This window comes from Galleria mellonella, unplaced genomic scaffold (assembly GCF_026898425.1).
Source record: "Galleria mellonella isolate WM207_F2 unplaced genomic scaffold, CSIRO_AGI_GalMel_v1 utg93, whole genome shotgun sequence".
In the NCBI taxonomy this organism is placed as follows: domain Eukaryota; kingdom Metazoa; phylum Arthropoda; class Insecta; order Lepidoptera; family Pyralidae; genus Galleria; species Galleria mellonella.
This window is the reverse complement of record NW_026442176.1, coordinates 5,757,802-5,784,317: the sequence shown is the minus strand read 5'-3', so window position 1 is coordinate 5,784,317 and position 26,516 is coordinate 5,757,802. Positions and strand designations below refer to the sequence as shown.

The following is a 26,516-nucleotide window of genomic DNA, read 5'->3' as shown; positions in this document are numbered from 1 at the left end:
CTAAGATCACCGTATTATCTTTTGTAAATTCAATTTATCTATTAAATAACTTTCTATTTTATGTTATTTGGTTTTTGCAGCAACTTAAAACCCATCAATAGGAGGAGGTCTATAGGCCTATGTTCAGCACTGGACAGTTAACAAATAATATAATATAATAATAATATTTGAATAAACTTACATTTTGTTTTGTTTTATATATAGATCAACAGACGTTTGATTCGTGTAAGTGTGTTCTGTGGTGTTGTTAGGATGTTCCCTCTATAGTTTGTGGTCATCATACAGTCAGTCAAACTGTCATTGTCACTGTCAGTTAGTTATCAGTTGTGGTGCCAAGAGCGATTCAACCAATAGTTGTGTTTGTGGCTTTTTCCCTTTCTTCCTTCGTATTGATCTAAAAAAACATTGTTATCTCGAAATCCATAAATGGATGAAGAACACTGATATTTTCCTCAGTGATAATGTCTGACTCGGAAGGCAGTAATTATTCTGGGAATGCGTCTGACGCGGGCAGCGTGGTTTCGAATCGTTCTCGTAGAAGCGCCGCGTCCAACCGTTCAGCCAGGTCGCGCTCGAGTTCTCGATCACGTTCACGGTCCGGCAGCCGCAGCCCGTCGCGAAGCCCTACGCGCTCTCGGTCCAAGTCAAGGTCACATTCCCGATCTCGTTCAAGGTATATATATAAATATGGTAATGTTTTTAATGTATAGTTTTCAGTTCTCACGTAGGCAATTATAACACATCTTGCACTGTTGGCATCGTCATTTGTTCGTGTTACAATATTCTTATTATTTTTGCTACTCATGCCATTATGAACATTGATGATATCAATAAATCAATTCGTTTCCTTTGTATATAAATACAACAAATACAGATACTATGCAACAGGGGTTATCTTAATTTTCCTCTATACATGACTTGTGTAATAACATTTGTATTGTTAATACATGCATGTATGTAATAAGTTACACACATACATCCATTATTGTGTTTAGAACAACTAGAACTAGATTGATATGGTGTACCATATCAATCTAGTTCAAATTGTTTACATTGATTCTTCAACATACATACCATATAGAGATATGATTTGCTTGAGTAGGCCAAGTTATAAGTCGTTAAGTACTTATGACTCTCCAACTTGTATAAATAGATTAATGTAAATGAGGTGGTATCAGTATGTTTAACCACTTAAGCATCTCAAATGAGACCCTCTCATACATCAAATGTATTTCGATTTGCGCTATCCTGAGTACTTCTCGCCACTTATAAATATTATGTTTATATTTATTTCTGGAGTGATACCTTCTCACCCGTTTGTGTTTCATAGTGCTCAGTTGACTTCATTTCACAGAAAAACTCTTGCATTAAGTGATTAAGCAATTTGAGCATTTGCCATTCTATTGATTTTGTCAACCCTGATTTAAGTTGATGTTTTTAACTCTTCTTCCCCTTGCACCTAAAAGAGCAAATTGACTTTCTATATTCCATCAATTTTCTTAATCTAAGTTCTTTTGAGGGCCTCCAGTTGAAGATGCTAGTACATTTTTCTATTTTTTATGACAAATCGTTGACAGTGCAAACTGTACCCCTATGGAATAGTTTACTAGTTTCTATTGAAATATCAAATGTCTGCCGAGTTTTAAAATAAAACTTAAAGAGTATCCATCTATTTATATATATATATATGTGTGTGTGTGTGTGTGTGTGTATGTATAATATTGCAACTCTGAAAATCAATAAAAATATATATTTAGTAATATTTACATATGACCTGTGGCTTGATATGTTGATAAAAAAAGCCTATATGTTTTCCAAACAAAGTACTGGTGTTTATTTATAATAGAACTATAAAATGGAATGAAACCCTGCCTGAACTATTAAGTTATACTGGTGGAATCCCAATAATGGATGATAGGTGAGGATAAAGTTAAATCAGTTGTTTCATTGTGAATAATTTATTAAAAATGAACTATGGTAGTTTTGTGTGGAAAAGTAGGAAAAAGCAAGAAGGTCGAACTAACAGAGGGAGACTAGAGACCAGAGGGAGACTTTATACAAAAGTCGATTGCTTGGGTACCTCTGTCCCATTCGTGTTTCAACTGTGAAGCAGTTGTGTTTGCATGGCTGTGTTTCGGTTTGAAGGGTGGGGTATGGCGTGAATTTACTGGGTACATAGGAATAACAACCGAGTCCTCAGGAATGGCAACGCATGGGAGGTATCATGGGCGAAACAGTATACTCTGTTATGTCCATGGTACTGCTCATGTTTATAAGTGATGGTTACCACTTTCCATAAGGTGGGCCGTCGACTTCTTTGCCATTCTAAGTTGCACAAAAAAAATTTACTATTAATGTTAGATGACTGATCAACATGTAATTATGTTGTAGGAGTCGCTCAGTTGGATCTGATGGAAGCCATAATAGGGATGACGAAGCCAAGGAAGCATCTGGTGATGAAGAAGTTGAGGTTAGAAACTTAGCATATTTCATTTTTCATAATATTATCATCTTAACAGCTCAAGTACCTAACATTGGCTTACACATAAATTTAGAGATTTTACAATCTCTTTCCAAAAAATTTGTGATATATGTATTATATTAGAATAACCTTTACAGGATGAACAGGAGCCAGAAGGTGAGGACCTAGTGGATTCTGAGGAATACGATGAAGATGAAGATGAGGCAAGACAAAGGAAAAAACGCAAGAAGGACAACCGCTACGGAGGTTTCATTATTGATGAAGCTGAGGTGAGAATGTTAATTTTTATTGACAATTCGTTTTTGATCCTTCCCTCTTGTATTTAAAAATTTTATTTCGACATGTTATAACATTATTTCCATTTCCTTTCAGGTTGATGACGAAGTTGATGAAGATGATGAATGGGAAGAAGGGGCCCAGGAGATGGGCATTGTTGGAAATGAAGTGGATGAAATCGGACCCACTGCACGGGAAATTGAGGGCAGACGCAGAGGTACTAACCTCTGGGACTCACAGAAAGAGGAGGAAATTGAAGAATACCTGAGAAATAAATATGCCGATGAATCAGCAGCGCTCAGACATTTTGGGGAAGGTGGTGAGGAAATGTCTGATGAGATTACGCAACAAACTCTTCTACCAGGCATTAAGGACCCCAATTTGTGGATGATAAAATGTCGTATCGGCGAGGAAAAGGCAACAGTATTACTGCTCATGAGAAAATTTATTGCCTATCAGGACTCTGAGGAACCCTTTCAAATCAAATCAGTGGTCGCACCTGAAGGTGTGAAAGGTTATATTTACATAGAGGCATATAAACAGACACATGTTAAAGCCATAATCAATAACGTAGGAACTCTAAGGATGGGTATTTGGAAGCAGGACATGGTACCTATCAAAGAAATGACAGATGTACTGCGAGTTGTCAAGGAACAGTCTGGTTTAAAACCAAAACAGTGGGTTAGACTGAAGAGAGGACTTTATAAAGACGACATTGCTCAAGTGGATTATGTTGACCTAGCACAAAATCAGGTCCACTTGAAATTACTTCCTAGGATAGATTATACAAGGCTCAGAGGAGCTTTAAGGACTGTACAAAGTGAAAGTGAAGCTGCTAAAAGGAAGAAAAAGCGGCGTCCGGTGGCTAAGCCTTTTGACCCCGAAGCTATTCGAGCTATTGGTGGCGAAGTAACTTCCGATGGAGACTTCTTAATATTTGAGGGCAACAGATATTCAAGAAAGGGATTCTTGTATAAAAATTTTACGATGTCTGCTATCTTAGCTGAGGGTGTTAAGCCAACTTTAACAGAATTGGAAAGATTCGAGGAACAACCTGAGGGTATCGATATAGAGTTAGCAGCGCCTGCCAAAGATGACCCAACTAGCTTACACTCATTCTCTATGGGTGATAACGTTGAAGTGTGTTCTGGTGATTTGGCGAACTTGCAAGCGAGAATTATCGCTATTGACGGATCAATGATCACTGTAATGCCAAAACACGACGCTCTAAAAGATCCTCTCGTATTTAAGCCTAATGAATTGAGGAAGTACTTCAAGCAGGGTGACCATGTGAAGGTGTTGGCGGGCCGGTACGAAGGCGACACCGGTTTGATCGTTCGCGTAGAACCACATCGCGTAGTCCTAGTCTCCGATCTCACTATGCACGAGCTGGAGGTGCTTCCACGCGACCTGCAACTGTGTTCCGACATGGCGACCGGCGTCGATTCACTCGGTCAGTTCCAGTGGGGTGACATGGTGCAACTGGACCTACAAACCGTCGGCGTCATCGTTCGACTCGAGAAGGAAAATTTCCACGTGCTCGGCATGCAGGGCAAAGTCATCGAGTGCAAGCCGCAAGCGCTTCAAAAGCGCCGCGAGAACAGGTTCACGATGGCGCTCGACTCCGAGCATAACAGCATTCAGAAGCGCGACATCGTCAAGGTGATCGACGGCCCGCACGCCGGCCGGAACGGCGAGATTAAACACCTGTACAGGAACTTCGCGTTCCTCCAGTCGCGGATGTACCTCGACAACGGTGGCATATTCGTGTGCAAGACGCGGCACCTGCAGCTCGCCGGCGGCAACAAGAACGTGTCCACCAACAACAACCTGTCGCTCGGGTTCATGTCGCCGCGCATCCAGTCGCCCATGCACCCGTCGGGGCGCGGCGGCGCGACGCCGCGCGGCGGCCGCGGGCGCGGCGCCGGCCGCGGCGGCGTCACGCGGGACCGCGAGCTCATCGGCCAGACCATCAAGATCACCGGCGGGCCCTACAAGGGCAACGTGGGCATCGTGAAGGACGCGACCGGCAGCACGGCGCGCGTGGAGCTGCACTCGACGTGCCAGACCATCTCGGTGGACCGCAGCCACATCGCGGGCGCGGGCGGCGGCGCCGGCGGCGGCGGCGCGTCGGCGTACGGCCGCACGCCCGGCCGCACGCCGGCGCTGGGCGCGCACACGCCCACGTACCGCGACACCGGCATCAAGACGCCCATGCACGGCTCGCAGACGCCCATCTACGACGTGGGCGGCCGCACGCCGCACTACGGCTCGGCCACGCCGTCGCACGACGGCAGCCGCACGCCCGCGCACGGCGCCTGGGACCCCGCCGCCGCCGCCACGCCCGCGCGCCCCGCCGACTTCGAGTACGGGCTCGAGGACGCCGCCGGCGCCGGCTACGAGCCGCCGCAGCCCTACGGCCAGGCGGGGCCGTTCACGCCGCAGACGCCGGGCACCATGTACGGCTCCGACCACACCTACAGCCCGTACCAGCCGAGCCCGAGCCCCGCGTACCCGGCCGGCTACCTGGGCACGCCCAGCCCGGTGGGCTACTCGCCGCGGTCGCCGTTCGCGGGCGGCGGCGGCGGCGGCGGCGAGGAGGCGCCGGCCGACTGGGCGTCGCCGGACGTGGAGGTGCGGCTGCGTGCACACGAGGACGCGGCGCTGGCCGGGCAGGCGGGCGTGCTGCGCGGGCTGTCGGGCGGCATGTGCGCCGTCTACGTGCCCGCCGAGGACCGCGTCGTCAACGTGCTCGCCGACGTGCTCGAGCCCGTCGTGCCGCAGAGCGGCGACAAGGTCAAGGTCATCGCGGGCGAGGACCGCGAGGCCGTCGGCCAGCTCATCTCGATCGAGAACCAGGAGGGCGTCGTCAAGTTCGGCACCGACGACATCAAGATCATGCAGCTGCGCCACCTGTGCAAGATGAGCACCTCGTAGGCGGGGAGCGCGCCCTCGCAGCCGCGTGTTGCGCCGTGCCGCGTTATGCGACATCTTCTTCTATATGATACTTGAATATTTAGTCTGCACGATTCTTTTGCGAATGTTCCAGTTTTGTGTATTTTTTCATTAATTTCTAACCCATTGAATTGTAGAAAATCCTTGTATAAATTGGCTACGATGATATGGCACAGCCCTAATTTACACAGATTTGACTTTCGATATAATACTCTACATATATATATATATATATATATATATATATACATATTCTGTTATATAATACTCCTCTGTCTAGACCGCTACTGAAGACATTTCCTAATAAACACAAACAAAGCACTACATCTATACCTATATGATCCCACACATTGGAACATGAAGTTAAAAGGCCATCCCATGTTAACGTAGACAATCTATACACAGTACTTGTAATGAAATAAAATATCGTTCGAGTGTCGTGCCGTCTGAATGTGTGTGTTAATAACTTGTAGATAGTAAGGTATCACAGTTAACGTCGTGTGTCACTTCTATCGTGAAAGATGTTAGCAGTGGAAGTTTAATTTAATTACATTAAAATTGGTAATTCACTTATATATTATGACATAAATAAATATATTATCATAACAATTAAGTTTTATTTTAACAATACTACAGATATTAATATCATATTATATATAATTGTTCTTCGTAAAAGAAGCGACATCATTTGTCGATATTTCGATTAAAACGATAAATGACGTAAATATTTGAATTTAGAACACAATGGCTAGTTACCATTGATTCGCAACGAGTAATTTTAGAAAAACTAGCCTCAATTGTTACAATTTAAATAGGATCAAAACGAAAGTAAACCCTATCAAAGTATCAATTGCAAAAATAATTGTGAAAATCGGTTCAGAATTGGCGATTGAACGTAATCATTTTATAATCACATAATATATCCCGCAAAGGTTTCAGACAAATTTAGAACTTTGAAACATTTGATTTATACTAAAAGATTTATCATCTTTTTAGGGTGTTTATTCTTTATTTAAACAAGAAACTACGATTTCAATATCGACACGCTTATAAATTATAATTATATTTAGAAATTGAAAATCAACCTACGTGAACAATAAACCAATTTAAAAAATTAATTAAAAAAGATTTTTTTGGTTTGTGACCAAAAAAATCTTTTTTTACTATATATATATATATATATATATATATATATATATATATATTATATATATATATATATATATATATATATATATATATAAGTATATATATATATAATATATATATATATATATATATAAAATAATTTTAAGTAGATTCTGTAATACCAAGAGGTAACAAACATTTTAAAAAGCACAATTCAGGTGATCGTTACTAGTCCGTATTTTTTTGTAATGGTAGCTCCGCCTCCGCTAACGGTATACGCTGACGGGGTGCCAGTGTGGGATGATAAGTCTGAAAAAGGCAGGTGAACAGTGGAATGGGCTGCCCGTATTACTAATAATCCCTTCTCCCCTAAGTTGATTTGATGAAGCAGGCCAGTGGGCCCGGTACGTGACGAATTCATCAAAAATTAACGACAATGGTTTTTAAACTGCACAGAGTTCGACCCCTGTTAAGGTATATAACTAGTAATGTAGATTCCATTCCATCCCTGCCCCCCCCCCCCCCCCCCAAGCAGTGCAATTGTTTTATCATGACAAGTTTACTACGATATGTAAGCATGATGGTTTTCCAGTGGGAGATAATAGGTGAGGATGAAAAGGCAGGTCAGTTATTTTTTTTTTTATACAACTTAGAATGGCAAACATGCTGACGGCCCACCTGATGGAAAGTGGTAACCGTCGCCTATAGACATGAGCAGTACCATGCATATAACAGAGTATACTGTTTCGCCCATGATACCCCCCATGCGTTGCCATTCCTGAGAACTCAGGTGTTATTCCTCTGTACCCAGTAAATTCACGCCATATCCCACCCTTCAATCCGAAACACAACCATGCAAACAACTGCTTCACGGTTGAAACACGAATGGGACAGAGGTACCCAAGCAATCGACTTTTGTACAAAGTCTCCCTCTGGTTAGTTAGTTAGCCCATCATGACAAATTCAATGATAAATTAGTCACGATAGTTTCCAGGGCAAATCGCGTGGAGGTCGACCTGATAAAGTATATTATCAAGTCATAAAATATATTGATAGCAATGTGGACTAACCTCCCCATCACTAACAATCCGTTCCCCCCCGAATGGTTTACTATATCCCATCATTAACGATCTTGACAATGTAGTGGTATATTGTACTAATCGCCGCGCAATATTTTGGGAATGAAAAGATTAAGTGGTAATACTAGTTTGGTGAGGGAAAAGGGATTGTTAGTAATGTAGACTGAGAATCCCATTGCTAGCAATATACCCAACCAGATCGACCTCCACGCGGTTCCCCCTGGAAACTATCATGGTTAATTCCTGATGAATTCATCATGATGGGCTAACTGGCCTGTTTTCATTCTCATCTATCACCCTTCACTGGTGCTCCGTCAGCGTATCCCGTTAGCGCAGGCGGGGCTACCATACTATTTTCACCCATCAAAAAAAAAAAAAAATTGGTTTGGTGGCGACAACTGCGTTTCTTCATTACCATCATGGACTGAGAATGCTATTTCTACTGCCACCACTCTTCAGTTATACATATCTCTACCCTCAAAACCTCAGCCTTATACAGCTGTTCCATAAACATTTCAATTTCAATCTTATACTTGACTAGCGACCCGCCCCGGCTATGCTTGAGTGTAACATTGTTTAAGAGGTCACTGGTTATGAAATAAAACTCGTGTCATTCTAGGGGAATCCAACTCATGTATTAACAGTTCCACAACTTTGCAATTAAAATACATTTGTATTAAAGCGACTTACCAAATTATACGTCTTTAATGATCAATGTTCAATCCACTACTGTCAACTGTTGGTCGTTACTTCTAGTTTTTATGTCGACTATTTTGGCGGGTAAATAATTATTCCGGAAATGACAAACCACCATTTTGCAGTTAATTCAAATCAGCAACGGTGGCACTTGACAACAGTTACGTCATGATACAAATATAATAAAATATTACTAAATGTAAGGATACCAACAATTGGTTTATGTAATTTTTACACAATTCAACACAGTAAGGCTGGCATTTTGGCGTGTGTGAAAATACTGCATTAATATTCTCTAAGATTTTAAAATGAATGGCTTGTACTCGTAACATTTTTTTATGCAATTTAGAATGGCAAACATGCTGACGGCCCACCTGATGGAAAGTGGTAACCTTCGCCTATAGACATGAGCAGTACTATGGACATAATAGAGTATACTGTTTCGCCCATGATACCCCCCATGCGTTGCCATTCCTGAGGACTCAGGTGTTATTTCTCTGTACCCTGTAATTTATATTACTTTAAACATAAAAACCATCTTTTTGGTTGAGATATTAGACTTAGATATATGGTATTGGTATACATTTTTTGTAAAGTGTAAACTAATTAATATTTTTGCTGTAATTTTTTTTCCTTTATTTAAAACCGTTCAGTCTACACACGCCTATATTATAGAATTTTGACGACTTCAATTACATTTGTTGTGATTTATTTTTAAAAATATATACTTATCAAAATAAAAAGCTGTCTCAGGGAAATATACCTTTCAAACAGTGAAAGAATTTTCAAAATGGGATCAGTACTACCGGAGATTATCTTGAACATCCAAAATTACTAACTTTATATCTGTATGGTATGGAATATGGTAGGTCACGGTGATGGCAAGAAAACGAAGACTCTTACAATTGGATTTTATTTTACGTTTTTAATATCGTTAATTACAGGTAATAAATAGACGTGTGGTGTCGATCGCATCTAGGTGCAGACTGGGCGTGGCGTCCGTTGCGCCGATTATAAGTTTAAAAACGACCGCACGCAGAGACAATGACATAGACAAACTATTTTATTAATAATTGAGTTTTGAGGCACAGAACACGTCGCTTACAATATCTTTATAATATTATTAGAGAAACTGAACATTTTTTCAGAGAAATATAGTTGAAAATGTACTAAAAACTATCTGTATAAGTTTGTATAAAATTGCTTAGTACCTAAGGTTAAAACAGATGGCGCTGCCAAAAAATTAGACGGCGCTATAATTTGATTTGTTACGTAGGCTAAATACATGTATTATTATTGGAATAAAATAACTTTCTCATGTACAACGATCCAACATCACTGGTTTTGTTTTATTTCGACACCAGAGGACGCTCGTCCATAGTTCAGTGCTGGATTGTGTGTACATATCGCATGCTTAATGTAATACTGACTCTTTAGTAGATAGGTCAGAATTGAGTTACTTACAGATGTAGGCTTCTGTTACCACTATCTACCGTCTACCTTTTGAATTATGTTGAAATTACGCATTGTTGCCACCCCTGCAATATATCCGTCTCTTTCACATTTGTGGGATCTCTCTTCGTATTTTCGTCAAACAGAGACTCACGCCAGTTTGTGTCCAGCACTTGTAGAGAGAGGTTATTATAGTTTTATTGAACGAAGACCCAATCATTATTGAGTGTGTTTACGACTAAATTTGAAGTAAGTTTTATCCAATTTTGTAATCTTATATTGACAGATTAAATTTGAGGTCAGTTTAATAGATATTTTACTAATATATTACGTGAAACATTCTGTTTTAAGACAATTTAATATTATACGTTATTATATCTTTTGGGAGCTATTAAGATTTAAGTCAGTTTACTATTAAAACAATCCATTACTTGAGGTAACACTTTATAGCATTCGAGTATAAGTCTGTTTACCACTGAAAGTTATTTTTACTTAGGGGCCATAATATTAGTTTAGTCTTTGTTTGAAAAAAAGAATGGAATATAATGCGTAACTTTTTGCTTTTCCTGTAAATATTTTATATTAAGTCATTGTTGATCTAAAAACTACTTACAAAAATTTTTTATTGTCCCAGAGGCATAATATGACTATTTATATTTTAGGTTGATAATGTCGCTGAATAGCTCGAAAAAGATAATAGAACTTATTCGGACTCGAAATCCGGCGCCACTATTGGCAACACAAGATAAAGGACACGAATCAGTGCCATCAACAGAAGTGACGGTAACAATTTTAAAGAACTTTAAAAATTAGGTTCGTATATTTCTTATTTATTTTAATATATTACTAAAATACGTTTTATTATTGTAGATGTTAACTGATATAACAAACAATCCCGAAAATCAGCATTACTCAAACGTACAGGAATATTTTGAAGTTTTGGAATCACCTTCAATTAACAATGAAAATGACTTTCATAACATCACAGACATCCACGATTGCACTGATGAAAAACATTCCAAATCTGAAAATAGCGATGTCGATTTGAGCGATCAAGATTCGACATACATTCCAACTAAAAAGAAAAAGCAAATACCAGTATATCCAAGTCGATCAAGATCATCAGGGAGCTCCTCATCTTCTACATGTTCTTCATCCTCATCATCTTCAGGATCTTCGAGTGATAGTTCCGATACAGACTCCAGTAATGAACAAAACAAAATAAAAAATAACATTATTCAGCAATCAGCAAAACAATCGGAGCAAAGAAACATTAATGAACCTACAATAACCGAAGTTGCGAAAAATCAGGAAATCAGACAATATACTACATTACTAGAAGAAAATGAAGGCGAGAAGAAGGGAAGGAAACGTAAACGGAAAGAAGAAAGCTGGAAACAGAATAAAGCTAAAAGTCTGAGAAATGCAGGAAAATCATACATCAATATGAAAAATAAAACAATTAATCCTCGTTCTGTTCAACTACCCTGTGGTATTCAATGTAGACTCAAATGCTGTAAAAAGATAACTGCAGATCAAAGACAAACAATTTTTGATATGTATTGGAATCTCGGCCAGGTTGATGCTCAAAGATCATTCATTATGTCTTGTATGACTAATATAAACCCAAAATATAAATATACAAATGCTAGTAATCCAAGAAATTGCAATAAAGCTTTCCATTTCGTAGTAGAAGGGCAGTCTGTTCGAGTCTGTAAAACGTTTTTTATAAAAACCTTAGATATTTCTGATCGTGTTATACGAACTGTCAGAAGCAAAATAGATGAACATGGAATTCTAGCACAAGATCTGAGAGGACAGCACAACAACCATGCAAGAGTTGATAAACAACTACTAAACGATATTAAAGAGTTTATAGATTCGATACCAAGAATTGAATCCCATTACATTAGGCAATATTCTACTCGTGAGTATATTGATGGCGGGAAAACAATTTCAGATCTTTTCAGAGACTTTAAAGTAGCTCAAAATGAAAATAACAAAGCAGCTGGTAGATATTGTACATTTTATAAAGTATTTACACAAGATTATAATATATCATTTTTTCGTCCCAAAAAAGATCAATGCGATTTATGTTTGCAATATAATAACACGACGCTTCAGCAAAAAGTATTACTTAATGATTTGTACAATGCCCATTTAGAAGAAAAAACATTGAGCCGCCAAGAAAAATATAATGATCGCTGCAAAATAGATGATGGAAATAAAGTTCTTGTGTTTGATCTACAAGCTGTTTTGCAATCTCCTAGAGGAAATAATTCAGCATTTTATTACAAATCAAAATTTGAAAAAACTTCAAGAAGATTGGGGTGTTAACTTTAATAAAAGTAAAAACGGGACTACTGTTTTATGGAATGACATAAAGGTGATAATGGTGAAAAAAGATACACCTTTTTCATTTTTCATTAAAACTTCGTACAAACATAACGTATACCAGGAAGTAAGCATCAGAAATACAAGGAAGAAAATGCTTCCTCTGCTTCTAATTAAACTAACTAATGCCTACATACAAAAGAAAGAGCTAAGTGAGAACAAAAAGAAAGATCTGAGAGAGCTTTTATCAAAAAAAATTATTCCAAATTTTTATTTAGATTTTTATAACTCTATTCTTTAATAGTGTACCCACCTTATAATTAATAAATTAACTTAAGATTAATAAAACAATGATTACATACCAAAGTTATTTAAAAAAATCTAAAAAGTTTAATTATGTTTTCTTTATAAGTTTTGATTTTGTTTTATAGTAATTTAACTAAACTTGATTAATACATTGATTTATTTTATAGGTTTAATAACCAAAGTGTGTATATTTTTTAAGTTTGTTAAAACTTTTATGTTCTAATATAGAAATTTTGTTTTATAATTTCAATTCAAACAAGCAATTCTTTTGCTTTTTTTTGCATTATTTTTATGTTGATTTATAGAACCAATAAATAAAATTGAGACGTCAAATTTGTTATTTGTATGTGCTACTGATAAAGAATATTGCAATAAAAGTTTATTATTTATATTAATGTCTTTTAATAATTTGAAAAATGGCTGGTATTAAGTTTATCGACAGTCTGCTAATTTGAATAAAATGACCCATTCTCTAAATATGTTTTCCCAATGTAATCATATATAGACTAAATCCTAAATTAGTTATTATAAATAATTAATAATTTAAAATGAAACAGGCTTAAAACCTAATAGAATACTTGCATTTAAAAATGTTTGCTTTACTTTTTATAAAAAACTGACTTAACTTAGAATGTACATTTTACATATTTTTTTTTAAATAGATAGAAATTATTTTCGGCATTTGTTTTTACTTGGTATTGATCAATAGTTAATCATATTTTTAAAATACAATCATTCATGGTTAATTAATAATCCGTTTTAATGTTATTCATCAACAAGTAGGCTAAGTCCTTATAGCAAAATCTTCTTTTGCGATTTCCCAACAATTGTATTTTTTGAGTTAGGTCAGTCTTTCATTAGGCATGCGATATTTTGGTCCAATCGAGCCGGAGGCCAATCTTCCCCAGAGTTGGGTGGTAAGAAAGGCTGAAGATAGAACATAGTAGGGGCAGTGGATCGCTGCTCGGGTTCAAGCATCAGTACTGCTTGGCTCTGCTCAAGGAGTGAGCGAGACAGCGTTGGAGCTAGAGGTTGGAGGTACCAGCGACGTCAGAGGAAAAACAGAAACGTCACATGGTGTGACGGACCAGTAGCAGTAAGTGTTGTGGTGTGAGTGCGATAGCAGATATTTTTAAAATTTTATTAATTACAATTTAATAATTACTTAATATGGAGGGGTTATTAAATTGTCAAAAGGATATATTTAATAGAATATCAAAGGCTCAAATAAACTTTAAAAAATCTCCTAAAGAGCGAATAACAGAGTCTTACGTAGAAACAAAACTTGATAATGTAGAACAGTTATGGCTTGAGTTTATTACTACACATCAGCAAATAATTAAGGAATATAAATGGGAAGATATACAGCGTAGTTTCTATATTAAAGAAGATGTGTATGAGAAAACTGAGGAAATGTTTGTGGATTATAAAAGTTTACTTAAAAAATATTTAAAATCATTTAATCAGAATAAAGTAACAAGTGATGATAAAGGTTCCGGTTCTTCTAAGACCAATAATGGATCCTCTTCTGCAGTCAAATTACCCAAAATTACTATCCCAGCATTTTCCGGACGATATATAGAATGGGCAACATTCAGAGATATGTTTGTATCGTTAATTCATTCCAATGAGTCATTAGATGATGTTCAAAAGTTACATTATTTAAAAGGACATTTGACTGGAGAAGCGGAGCAGTTAATAAGACAAGTTCCAGTAACATCTGCAAATTATAAACAGTGCTGGGAACAGTTAGAGAATAGATACAATAACAAACGATATTTAGCTAATTGTATTTTAAAGAGATTATTTAGCCAAAGGTCTTCAAATAATGAATCGGCATCCGCATTAAAAGATTTATTAGATACCACAACTGATTGTATGCACGCCTTAAAAAATCTTGGAGTAGATGTAAATTCGTGGGACATCATTATAATACATATTGTTAATTATAAATTAGACCAAGAGACACGCAAACAGTGGGAGCTGAAGATATCTGCTGAAATTTCAAACGATCTACCTACTTACAATCAGTTTTCTGAGTTTCTACAAAGTAGATTTAGAGCTCTAGAATGTATAGAACCGAGGCAGAAGTCTTCAATTCCTAATAGCGGATCATTTCCTAAAACAAAAACTTGTATGCATGTGACTACTAATGTAGTTTGTGAATTCTGTTCCGAACCACATAAATTATGCTTTTGTACGAAGTTTGCAAAATTAGACTACAGTAATATTTACGAATTTGTGGCAAAAAATCGTCTGTGTTTTAATTGCCTGGGCGGCAACCACTCTGTCAAGTCTTGCCAGAGTACTGTTAGTTGTAAAGTTTGTAAAAGAAAGCATCACTCCCTCTTGCATCCAACTGGTAAAAAACGTCCTGAGATCTCAAGTTCTGTCAATACATCAAGTAATGTTGAATTAGTAACTAACGACGATAAAGTTGAAACGGCTTTAGGTGAATCGTCATCTAGTAATGTAGTGTCATGTTTTTCGACGGGTCAAATGGCAGCTCATAGCCAAGTGTTGCTAGCTACTGCACTTATACAAGTTGATGCTTATAATAATGAGAGAAGATTGATAAGGGCATTGCTTGACCAAGGATCGCAAGCATCCTTCGTTACAGAATCAACTGTTCAGTATTTGGGAGTTAAGAAGATTCCAGTGAGAGGGACTATATCTGGTCTGGATGGAAACAAGAATGTAACTGTCAAATACATGGTTCAACTAAAGGTACGTTCACGTGTTAAACCTGAAATAGTAATTAATGTGCAGGCGTATGTATTAAAAACAATTACCACGTTACTACCAAGCAAAAAGGTAATTGAATTAGACTGGTTAGATTTAAATGGAATTCAGCTAGCAGATCCACAATATCATACTCCTAACAAAATACATATTTTGTTAGGAGCTGAAGTGTATGGGCAAATTATTGAAGATGGGTTAAAACGGGGACCTCGAGGCTTACTAGTAGCTCAAGCTACGTCACTGGGATGGATACTTTCTGGGACTGTCGATGAGATATCTAACTCAGATACTAATATTGTAGCCATGCATTTATGTACAGATGACAATAATCTCCTCAAGAAATTTTGGGAGATCGAGAATGATCCTCATTCATCAAAACGAATTTTGACAGAAGAAGAAACTTTTTGTGAACAAATATATATGGAGACCACACAACGAGATAGTACTGGAAGATACATCGTGAAGCTTCCTTTTAAGTATGAAAATCGTAAACAGATAAAGAGAGATTCTAGAGAAATAGCTGCTAAACGATTAAATAGATTAATGATAAAATTAAATAAAAATAAAAACCTGAAAGAAAAATATATAGAGGTAATGGATGAGTACTTACGGTTAGGTCACATGGAGAAGATACCTGAAACAGAAAAGAGTAATCAATTAAGTTTTTACTTACCTCATCACGCGGTCGTTAACAACAACAAGGATACGACAAAGGTTCGTGTCGTATTTGATGCTTCTGCAAAAAACGAAAATGGCGTTTCATTAAATGACATTTTAATGATAGGGCCAAGACTGCAGCCTGAATTACGCCATTTAATCATGCGATGGAGAAAACCTAAAATAGTCCTAGCTGCTGATATTAACAAAATGTACCGTCAAGTCAAAGTGTATGATCAAGATGCAGACTACCAACGTGTGCTTTGGTATAATAATAAAAATGGACAAATACAAGATTACAGATTAAAAAGACTTACCTTTGGTACGGCGGCTGCTCCCTACTTAGCAGTGAAAACACTGCAACAAGCTGCAGTAGACGAAGGTATAAACTATCCAAATGTAGCTGAAAGGGTAAAAACTGATTTTTATATGGATGATCTTTTGACGGGGTGTGATACAGTAGAAGAAGGTGCTATTATTTATGAAGAAATGAATGAGCTATTACGAAGAGGAGGGTTTGAATTACAGAAGTGGATGACTAATAGTGAGGAGTTGTTAAATAAAATCAAGCAAGGAAAGGAAGAAACACATGAAGGGTTCAAGCTAAAATTAGATGAAGTAGTTAAACTCTTAGGACTTACCTGGAATCGATCAGCAGATGTCTTTCGGTACTCGGTAAATCTTCCTCCGGAATCTGGGCCTGTAACAAAAAGAAAGATTATTTCGGAAATAGCAAAAATATTCGATCCGCTAGGTTGGGCAGCTCCTAGCGTGATCATAGCAAAGGTATTAATTCAAAGGCTTTGGATTTTAGGAGTAGGATGGGATGATGAAATTCCAAATAATATAATTAATGAGTGGTGTACTTACCGCAAAGGCTTGTCTCAATTGAAGAAAATTGATATACCAAGATGGTATGGATCTCAATTCACATCCTCACAAGTCGAATTGCATGGCTTCTCAGACGCGTCGAAGATAGCGTATGCAGCTGTAGTTTATATACGATTAATAGATGAACAGGGTAATATCCACGTTTCTTTGGTTTCTGCTAAGACTAAAGTTGCACCAATCAAACAAATTTCAGTTCCTAGATTAGAGTTATGTGGTGCAGTGCTTCTGACTCGACTATTAGTCGAAATAGCAGAGATTATAGGTGTATCGAAGACTGATATTAGAGCTTGGACAGACTCTACGGTAGTATTAGCGTGGTTGAATAGCCATCCGAGCAAATGGCAAACTTTTGTTGCTAACAGGGTATCCGAAATTTTGTCAACTTTAGATTCTCAACAATGGGCACATGTAACTTCAAGTCAAAATCCTGCCGATTGTGCGTCACGAGGAGTTAGTCCATTGGATTTATGGCAAAATACGAGATGGTTCAATGGACCGGAGTTTTTATATAAACACGAAGTGCAATACGAAAGGCCGAAGAGCATTGTTACACATTTAGAAGAATGTAAAGTTCACGTAAGTGTCACGGAAACTACAATTTGGGATCGGTATAATTCTTTAACAAAATTAATTCGAGAGGTCGCGTATTGTAAACGTTTTCTGAACCGGCGGAACAATCAGGAGAGATCAAACACTGCTTTTCTTTCAACTAAGGAATTATCTGGTGCTTTAGAAACATGTATCAAGGTTTGTCAAATGCAAAGTTTCAGTGAAGAGATAGCGCATATTAATAGAAATAAAGAGTACAGTACAATTAAAGGCCCACTGAAGTCCTTGAATCCTTATATTGACAATCTTGGAATTTTACGTGTTGGAGGACGACTCGAACAATCCCAACTCAATGTAGACGCCAAACATCCAATATTATTGCCAAAAAGGTCATCCTTGACGCATCTTATTATTGCTGATGCCCATATGAGAACGTTACACGGAGGTCCGCAACTTATGTTAGCCTTTATCGGAACTAAATATTATATTTTGAGCGCGAAATCATTAGTTAAGGCGTATGTTCGCAAGTGTGTCAAATGTATGCGCTACTCTGCCGGTACTTCTACCCAGTTGATGGGACAACTACCCACAGCAAGAGTGTCGCCAGGAAGACCTTTTCAGTGCAGTGGCATTGATTATGCAGGACCTATAAATATTAGAACTACAAAAGGTCGCGGACATCATTCTATGAAGGGGTATATTTGCCTTTTTGTATGTATGACCACAAAAGCCGTTCATCTTGAGGTAGTTAGTGACCTTACCACACAAGGATTCTTAGCTGCTTTCAGACGATTCGTTGCTCGCAGAGGTTTATGTACAGACGTGTGGAGTGACAATGGGACTAATTTTGTCGGTGCCGCCCGCGAATTACGAACATTGTTTGCTGCAGAAAATAAAAACATTGCAAACGAGGTCGCTGAAATTTTAGCCACGCAAGGAACAACGTGGCATTTTATCCCACCGCACTCACCTAATTTCGGAGGGATCTGGGAAGCCGGGATAAAATCCACTAAATTCCATCTAAAGCGATTAGTTGGCAATTTGACTTTGACATACGAGGAGTTATCTACAACTTTGGCTCAAATAGAAGCGTGCTTAAATTCACGTCCTTTGACCAGAATAGATTCAGATCAAGATACAATTGATGTTTTGACGCCGGGGCATTTTCTTGTTGGTGGTCCATTGCTAACCGTTCCAGATCACAATTTTGAAAAGTCCAATATTTCTAGTCTTCAAAGGTGGCAGTTGATACAGAAGGTGACACAAACTTTTTGGAAACGGTGGTCTCAAGAATACCTTACAAGGTTTCTTCATCGGTATAGGTGGTCATATCAAAGGCCAGAACCTGAAATTGGGGACATAGTTTTAATAAAAGAAGACGACTTACCTCCTTGTCGATGGCTACTCGGACGAGTAATTGCCAAACATCCGGGTAAAGATAACATCACGCGAGTAGTGACTATACGAAATCAGAATTCAATATTCAAACGCCCCACATCCAAATTATGTGTGTTACCAGTTACTGAATAAAATTGTTATCTATTAGTTATTAAGCTATGTCAACACTTATTAGTTAATAAGATAATAAGCATTAGCCCTTGCCGCCAAATTGTTAGTTTATTTTTGTCATTATAAGCATGGTGGGCGGTTTGGAATGTGAAGGACAAAATTATGTCCTTGGTGGGCGGAATGTATAAGTTTGTATAAAATTGCTTAGTACCTAAGGTTAAAACAGATGGCGCTGCCAAAAAATTAGACGGCGCTATAATTTGATTTGTTACGTAGGCTAAATACATGTATTATTATTGGAATAAAATAACTTTCTCATGTACAACGATCCAACATCACTGGTTTTGTTTTATTTCGACACCAGAGGACGCTCGTCCATAGTTCAGTGCTGGATTGTGTGTACACTATCTATATTAATTCGACAGCAGACAGATTTCGGAAACTTGACTTCTCTATTAGATAGCATAGAGAAGTCAAGATGATAGATTGGTGTGTCTGATTATTGTTAGAATAGTTAATCTATCTAGCTGACACGGCGAACTTCGTACCGCCTAACAGTCGATTCCTTAATTTTTTAGTTTTTTTAATACTTATTTTGCTATTCGGGACGCCGGGTCAACTACAAAGACAATATACAATACTAACGTTACTCAATTGTTTTGCCTTCCTGGAACCTCTCCACTAACACTTGAACTTCATGGTATGGCATTAAATTTCAAATTGACTTTTTAGTATTGCTACGAAACGTCTGTATGAAATTGTAGAAAAGTGTTGTTTTTACACTTTTCCAGGCAATTTTTTAAAATTTTTCTCTCCGTAAGAACCATCCTCGTACTTTAAGGAATGTTCTAAAAAAAGAATCAGCGAAATTGATTCAGCTGTTCACGAGATTTGCGAATAGCAACACATGCAGCGAATCATTTTTATATTAGAGCTATACAAGTATGTAATAATAATCTACTACCACTGTTCTCTTAATTACAGTTATGTAAAAAACAATCAAATATGTATTAGCATAAAGTTGAATATGTATTTTTGTAATAACAATTCCTATACTGAGAAAACTTGTTTTAGGTTATAACGCCACGGGTTTAAGTTACAATACTCAAATAAAAACCAACAAATAATGATTTTATTAACATTTATTGAATAAATAATACAAAAATGGTTTTCAGTTTTAATATTCAAGAATTTGAAACAAAATACACTCACATAATCTGAGCCAATAACTCCTACCAACAATATGTAATAGTTACATACGATAGTTGTTTCAATTGTTATCAAAACGATTAATTACATCGAAAAATATCGTCGCTACCGCTTACAGTAACATGCACATTAAATACATTATGGAATTATCAGTATTACATAGTTGAAATGTTCATTATACATTACATTAAATTTCAATTTCACGCGTAAATACATGATCAGGTTTACATCGTAAACGGACGTAAATGCTTGGAGAAATGCGTCCACGGTAACAACAAAATGCTTCAACTTCGAAGTATCTCTGACTAGCCACATGGTAAGATTTTGCAAAATTACAGCAGCCGTTCTATAAAATAAAACTAATCAACAAATTTAACATCCACGTGTCACCGAGCTCGCCGGTACATGCGCACGCGCAGGTAGGGCGATCAATTTAGCTAATCGATAATGCGACACCACTACTCTCGTTAGTTACACTACACCCATTGCAATGAAAAGATGAAGGAATATAATTATTGCGATATTATTATTTAAAAAAAAATATCAACACGAGCGAACGTAAACCCCAGATCCCCCTAAGTACTAACAGTGAACTTATACTAAAGACTGCAATTGGTCCAGACCATGGAACAGTGTCTTTTTGCCTAATCCAAGGCTCATACTATGCAGACGGTTTTCTCCCTGCGGAAATTTGCTAGTTACCATCGCCGCATATAATTATCAGTGTTAACAACCACAGATTCAAATTAAATAATGGCGGCTTCTCACGTTTAAAATTCGAACATGTATTTTGTATTTGCGAAAATTTACGTGCAGGAGTCCGCGACGGAAGAACCGTTTATGTAGCATGAGCCCAATAAAGAGTTCCGTGATCGGACGTTAACTGGTTATACATTTGACGGGCTAGGCCATAAATGTGTCGATCCTGATGGGCGGGCCCCACAAAAACTGCCAGCTCTCGCAATCGAGAGGAAAAGGAAACGGTAAAAACATCATGCCTGCCATAACATTTCCATATTGCATCAGGATCGACAGGGGCATTCTTGTTAACAATTCTACATTAGTCACAGACACGATCACGTGGTCCGGCCACACGCCGCATTCGTCACGATTCACCACCCAGGCATCAGATCTATAAATTATCTATGAATCTCTCTACATTATACACAATTACAATAAATCCTTCGAGTTAATATATCATCAAACTAAACCAGTTAAGTGTACTTTATACAGAAAATATTCCCAAGCATCCGTCTCCACTTGCACAGATAATTTTGTATCGCGGAAATACAAACTACCATTATTTAAACACAAATAAATATGTACAAGGCTTACCGAAAATAATTAGAAACTTAGAACCGATCAAAGCTAATGTTTTACTCGTGATTTTATTATCTTATAATTAATCTCGATCAGGCCTCTAGGCAGTGGCAAATGAAATTAATTTATTAAAATAAAAAAAAAAAAACACAATTACGTCGTGGTATGCATCAGAGAGAATGAAACAGCATAATTGGCGTCACGTTCTTTCCTCACACATGCGGTAACGTAGACGTGCCTGGAAATGGATTTTTTGCCACATTGTCTAAAAGCCTGAGTGCTTTCAATTATGCTAGAGACACAGGTATAATACCCACATAAATTTTGGCATATTATGTTAAATTTTACATTACCTAAACGGTTTTATGTGTGATGTGTGCCCATATACAAATCAACAAATCTATCAAATACAATCTATCAAATTTCAGGCCTAATCTCGTTCAAACTAATTGATTGATAGTTACGAACCGAATCTCCAGAGGTTAAATATAATAATTTACAAGACGAAGACCGGTAGACCGTGTGACCTCACTGCTGACGTCTCCGGTGAGCTGATGACACATGAAGGGTAACACATCATGGGCCATCAAAAAGTTGTTGGGCGAGTCTCAGTAGTTGAAGAAGGCGAGCTCACGAAATCGAGACTCACTGGTCACCAGGAGGACGAGGGCAGCCGCGACCCTCGCCGGAGACCAGCTCGGTGGAGCGAGCTGCGTTAGTAGTTGGGCCGCGGGACTCAGGAGGCGTACATTCGTTTGATGTCTTCCTTGTACCGCTCCTGGATGTCTTTCCGCTTGATCTTGAAGGCGGCGGTAACTAGCCCCATGTCGGGGGACCACACCTCCGTGCACAGCTTCACTGCAGCAGGAACCTCGAATTTCTCCAGCCCACCTGTAACGATATACAGCTTTAATATACTCATTATTCACTAAAATCCACTAAACCTAAACTCCAGTAAAAGTAATGAGAGTGCCACCTTAGTTTCAATAATGACAGTGAATAAAAAGTGTAGGGGATAGTATAATTTCCTAAAATTCTCCGATAATCCGATATAATCTCGGAAAATTCATGTAGATATTTTTTTTAATTAAGTGATAACCGTAATAATGAAAAAAAAAACCATATGATAGCTGTCAATACTTTTCATCTGGTGCATTGAAAAATTCAATCGACTTCAGGTCGTATGGACTTGCAGGACTATCCTTAATTTATGTAAAACACCAATTCTCAGTATCTATTCTTATCCACTTATTCATAAAAACATCAAACCTCTAATAAACCTATTGTAGCTATTGAACTGTTGTTTTTTTTTTTTTTTTTGCAGTAAATTCTTAATTTGAAAAAAGTGACAAAGCACTTCAATAGGTAAAATAGGTGTGTAGGTTTTAGTTTTTATGTATTAGGTGGTTAATCTATAACACTGTTATAGTTTGAATACTAATCTGTAATCAGAGTATTTATATTAATTTTATTAAAAAAAAAAAAAAAAAAAAAACAATAATAATAAGTTATAACCTAAATCTGTGGGTAAACAAAATTGGACGTTAGTGTGATGTTCCATTTCAAGTGAGACAAACATACTTTCATTTTGTAGAATTGTTCGCGACATTCTTATTGATTGTTAGCATAGCTATTAGTATTTTAATCATGTAAATTGTTACTTTTGTTTTTTTACAAAAACATTTAGTTTGAACAGCATACTGATAGATCGAGGTACTGATGATTCAGCTCAAGCAGTCAACGGAACACTCACACTTCCTGGCGTGGTCGGCGAGCTCCTTGACGACGGCCTTCTCGACGGCGGTGTTGTGGCAGAGCTGGTCGAAGTCCCGGTCGGGCAGGCCGAGCCGCGCGGCCAGCTCGGCCAGGTGCCGCGGGTTGGGCACCACCAGCGCCACGGTGTACGTCTTGGAGCTGTCGCCGTACACGCAGATGTTCTCCACGATGGGGCACGTCTTCAGCTCCGCCTCCACCTTGCCCAGGGACACGTACTCGCCGGCCTGCAGCTTCACTAGGTCCTTCTTGCGGTCTGTTAATTATTATACATGCTTATTAACTAAGTAGGTACATTAAAAAAATAATAATAACAAATGGAGAAATTTGTATATACGAATGGACGTGATTCGAACCTTATCACTTATCACAAATGGTTATACAAAAACCTACAATTTATCATCAATTTATCGATTCTTAAAAAGTTATAAATTTCAATATCATTTATTTTAGCGCTTTTTAACTGTCCACTGCTAAATATAAGCCCCCCTCTAGGAGGGGTTGTGCCAATAGTTGCCACGCTTGGCAGGTAGATTGGCAACTGCAGATAGTCTTTAGAGGCGTTTTAAGGGAGATACTGCTGCCCATCCCTCGCCCTCTCTTAGTCACCTCTTACCACACCTACGGGAGGGTGGAATATTCTATGCTGGGATCATATGGAACTAAATTTCCATAGCTTATCATTAATTACAGAGAATAGTAATATATATAACTTACCGATGATCTTGATGCAGCCGTCGTGATGCAGTTCGCCGATGTCCCCAGACCTGAACCAGCGAATGCCGTCCTCCTCGATGAATTCCTCCCGGGTCTTCTCTGGATTCTTGTAGTAGCCCTCCGCTACGCAATCACCTCCGATCACGATCTCGCCCTGTCGGTGTTCAATAGTATATATAACATTATTATATTCAATTGTTCAACTTAGAATGACAAACAAGCTGACGACCCACCTGATGGAAAGTGGGAACCGTCGCCTATAGACATGAGCAGTACCATAGACATAACAGAGACTCTTTATTGTTTCTTCCAAAAGATTACAATAGTAAAGTTATTATAAATATAAACAATTACAAGAAATAATTACAATGAGAAAACAATGGCCGACTTTATTGCTATAAGCGATCTCTTCCAGGCAACCTTTAGATAGAGAGGAGTAATTATAAACAGTTTGATCGGAGGCACGATGTAAACACGATGTAAAATGTAAAATACTGGATAGTATAATGGAAATTATTGCGCCCTCTCTTGCTTTTATTTTCAATAAATGTATAGATGAAGGTAAATTTCCTAATATAATGAAAATTAGTAAAATCATACCGCTTTTTAAATCTGGAGATAGGAGTGACCCAATAAATTATAGACCTATATCCATACTCCCAGCACTCAGTAAAATTTTTGAAAAAATAATCCTTATGCAACTTGTCAGTTATTTCAATTTAAATAATTTAATCCACAATAGTCAATATTTTCCAAAGGTCGTTCAACTACAGACGCAGGTGTGTATGTGTGTGTGTGTGTGTGTGTGTGTGTGTGTGTGTGTGTGTGTGTGTGTGTGTGTGTGCAAATGTGTACCTCAAGTGGTCCATTTTTATTCCTAGTTTACATTAATGATCTCCCATATACCATGCAGGATAGATGCGGCATGTATTATTTGCAGACGATACTTCATTGATTTTTAAAGTTAATAGAATGACTAATAATTATGACGATGTAAATAGTGCTTTGCGGCGTCTCCTGCACTGGTTTACAACTAACAATCTTATGTTAAACGCTAAAAAAACAAAATGTGTTAATTTCTCTCTGTCTAAAAGTTTTAATACTAATTGCAATATTAAATTAAATGACGAATCTCTCGAATTTATAGAATCTACTGTCTTTCTAGGAATCACACTAGATAATAAAACACAATGGGGTGCACAAATTCAAAGCCTTGCAGCGAAACTAAGTTCAGCAGCTTTTGCCGTGCGTAAAGTTAGACAGTACACTGATACTGATACTGCTAGATTAGTCTATTTTAGTTATTTTCATAGTTTACTCTCTTATGGAATATTACTATGGGGAGCGGCAGATATTAAGAATATATTCATATTACAAAAACGTGCCGTTCGAGCGATCTACTGTATGAAGAGTCGTGACTCATTAAGAGAGAAATTCAAAGCGTTGCTTCTCAATTTATATATTCAAATATTCTATATGTTCATAAAAATCTTGACTTATTTCCAAAAAACAGCAATATTCATAATATTAATACTAGATTTAAAGACAAACTTGCTGTCCCCAAGTATCTTTTAGAAAAAGTTAATAGGTCTTTTATGGGAATAGGTATAAAAATTTACAATAAGATACCAAAGGATATGTTGGAATTACCCTTAAATAAATTCAAAACATCTGTTAAATCATATTTACTGAGCAAAGCCTATTACTCACTAAACGATTACTTGAATGACGAGTGTGCATGGCAATAGTTGTTCATGCACTGAATTTTCATTTAATGTTAGACATAGACACCTATATAAATATACATTGTAAATAAACTGGCTTTTAAAAAAAAGTAATTCAATTGAGTTTCTTGCCAGTTCTTCTCAGTTGGATCTATATACCGAACTGGACGGTAGGGAAAAAAATAAAATTATAATGTAAAAATTTGACGTTCATAAGCGGCTAAAATGTCCTACATGAATAAATGATTTTTGAATTTGAATTTGAATTTGAATTTGAAATATATCATGTTTAGCGCGGGCTCCGTGCGTGCGTGTGTGTGTGCGTGCATGAGTGTACGTGTGTGCATGTGTGTGCGTGTGTGTATGTGTGTGTGTGCGTGTGTGTATGATGCGTGCGTGCGTGTGCGTGTGCGTACGTCTGCGTGCGTACGTCTGCGTGCGTGCGTGTGCATGTGCGTGTGCGTGTGTGCGCGTGTGCGTGTGTGCGTGCGTGCGGTACCTGCGGGAAGGGCCGGTTGGCGACGCGGTAGCCGCCCTCGGCCCAGTCGAGCAGGCGCAGCGTGTGCGCGTGTGCGTGTGTATGCGGTACCTGCGGGAAGGGCCGGTTGGCGACGCGGTAGCCGCCCTCGGCCCAGTCGAGCAGGCGCAGCGTGTGCGCGTGTGCGTGTGTATGCGGTACCTGCGGGAAGGGCCGGTTGGCGACGCGGTAGCCGCCCT

General features: G+C 38.1%; 4 protein-coding genes across 9 annotated transcripts in view; 3 read left to right on the top strand and 1 right to left on the bottom strand.

Annotated features, from left to right (window-relative positions):
* Positions 1–305: 305 nt before the first annotated feature.
* On the top strand, positions 306–6,322 carry LOC113516484 (transcription elongation factor SPT5). The gene is made up of 4 exons (XM_052902660.1): positions 306–673; positions 2,392–2,470; positions 2,620–2,751; positions 2,855–6,322. Exons 1-4 carry the CDS (start codon positions 462–464, stop codon positions 5,693–5,695), a joined length of 3,264 nt encoding a protein of 1,087 aa, XP_052758620.1. The 5' UTR covers positions 306–461; the 3' UTR covers positions 5,696–6,322.
* Positions 6,323–10,178: 3,856 nt separating this feature from the next.
* Positions 10,179–13,062, top strand: LOC128202420 (uncharacterized). Its single transcript, XM_052902689.1, has 3 exons — positions 10,179–10,317; positions 10,731–10,851; positions 10,939–13,062. Exons 2-3 carry the CDS (start codon positions 10,738–10,740, stop codon positions 12,403–12,405), a joined length of 1,581 nt encoding a protein of 526 aa, XP_052758649.1. The 5' UTR covers positions 10,179–10,317; positions 10,731–10,737; the 3' UTR covers positions 12,406–13,062.
* An 816-nt stretch (positions 13,063–13,878) lies between these two features.
* LOC128202387 (uncharacterized) lies at positions 13,879–19,077 on the top strand. The gene is made up of 2 exons (XM_052902566.1): positions 13,879–15,937; positions 16,067–19,077. The coding sequence occupies exons 1-2, from the start codon at positions 13,879–13,881 to the stop codon at positions 19,075–19,077; spliced, it is 5,070 nt and encodes a 1,689-aa protein (XP_052758526.1).
* Positions 19,078–20,180: 1,103 nt separating this feature from the next.
* LOC113513543 (long-chain-fatty-acid--CoA ligase 4) overlaps positions 20,181–26,516 on the bottom strand; it is a 70,373-nt gene continuing 64,037 nt past the window's right edge. For all 6 annotated transcript variants that reach the window (XM_052902733.1, XM_052902732.1, XM_052902731.1 and 3 more), the window contains 3 exons: positions 24,076–24,229; positions 23,339–23,614; positions 20,181–22,476 (listed from right to left, as the gene is read on the bottom strand). In XM_052902733.1, the coding sequence (XP_052758693.1) occupies positions 22,322–22,476; positions 23,339–23,614; positions 24,076–24,229 (585 nt within the window). In that variant the 3' untranslated portion in view covers positions 20,181–22,321. The remainder of the gene's footprint in view (positions 22,477–23,338; positions 23,615–24,075; positions 24,230–26,516) is intronic.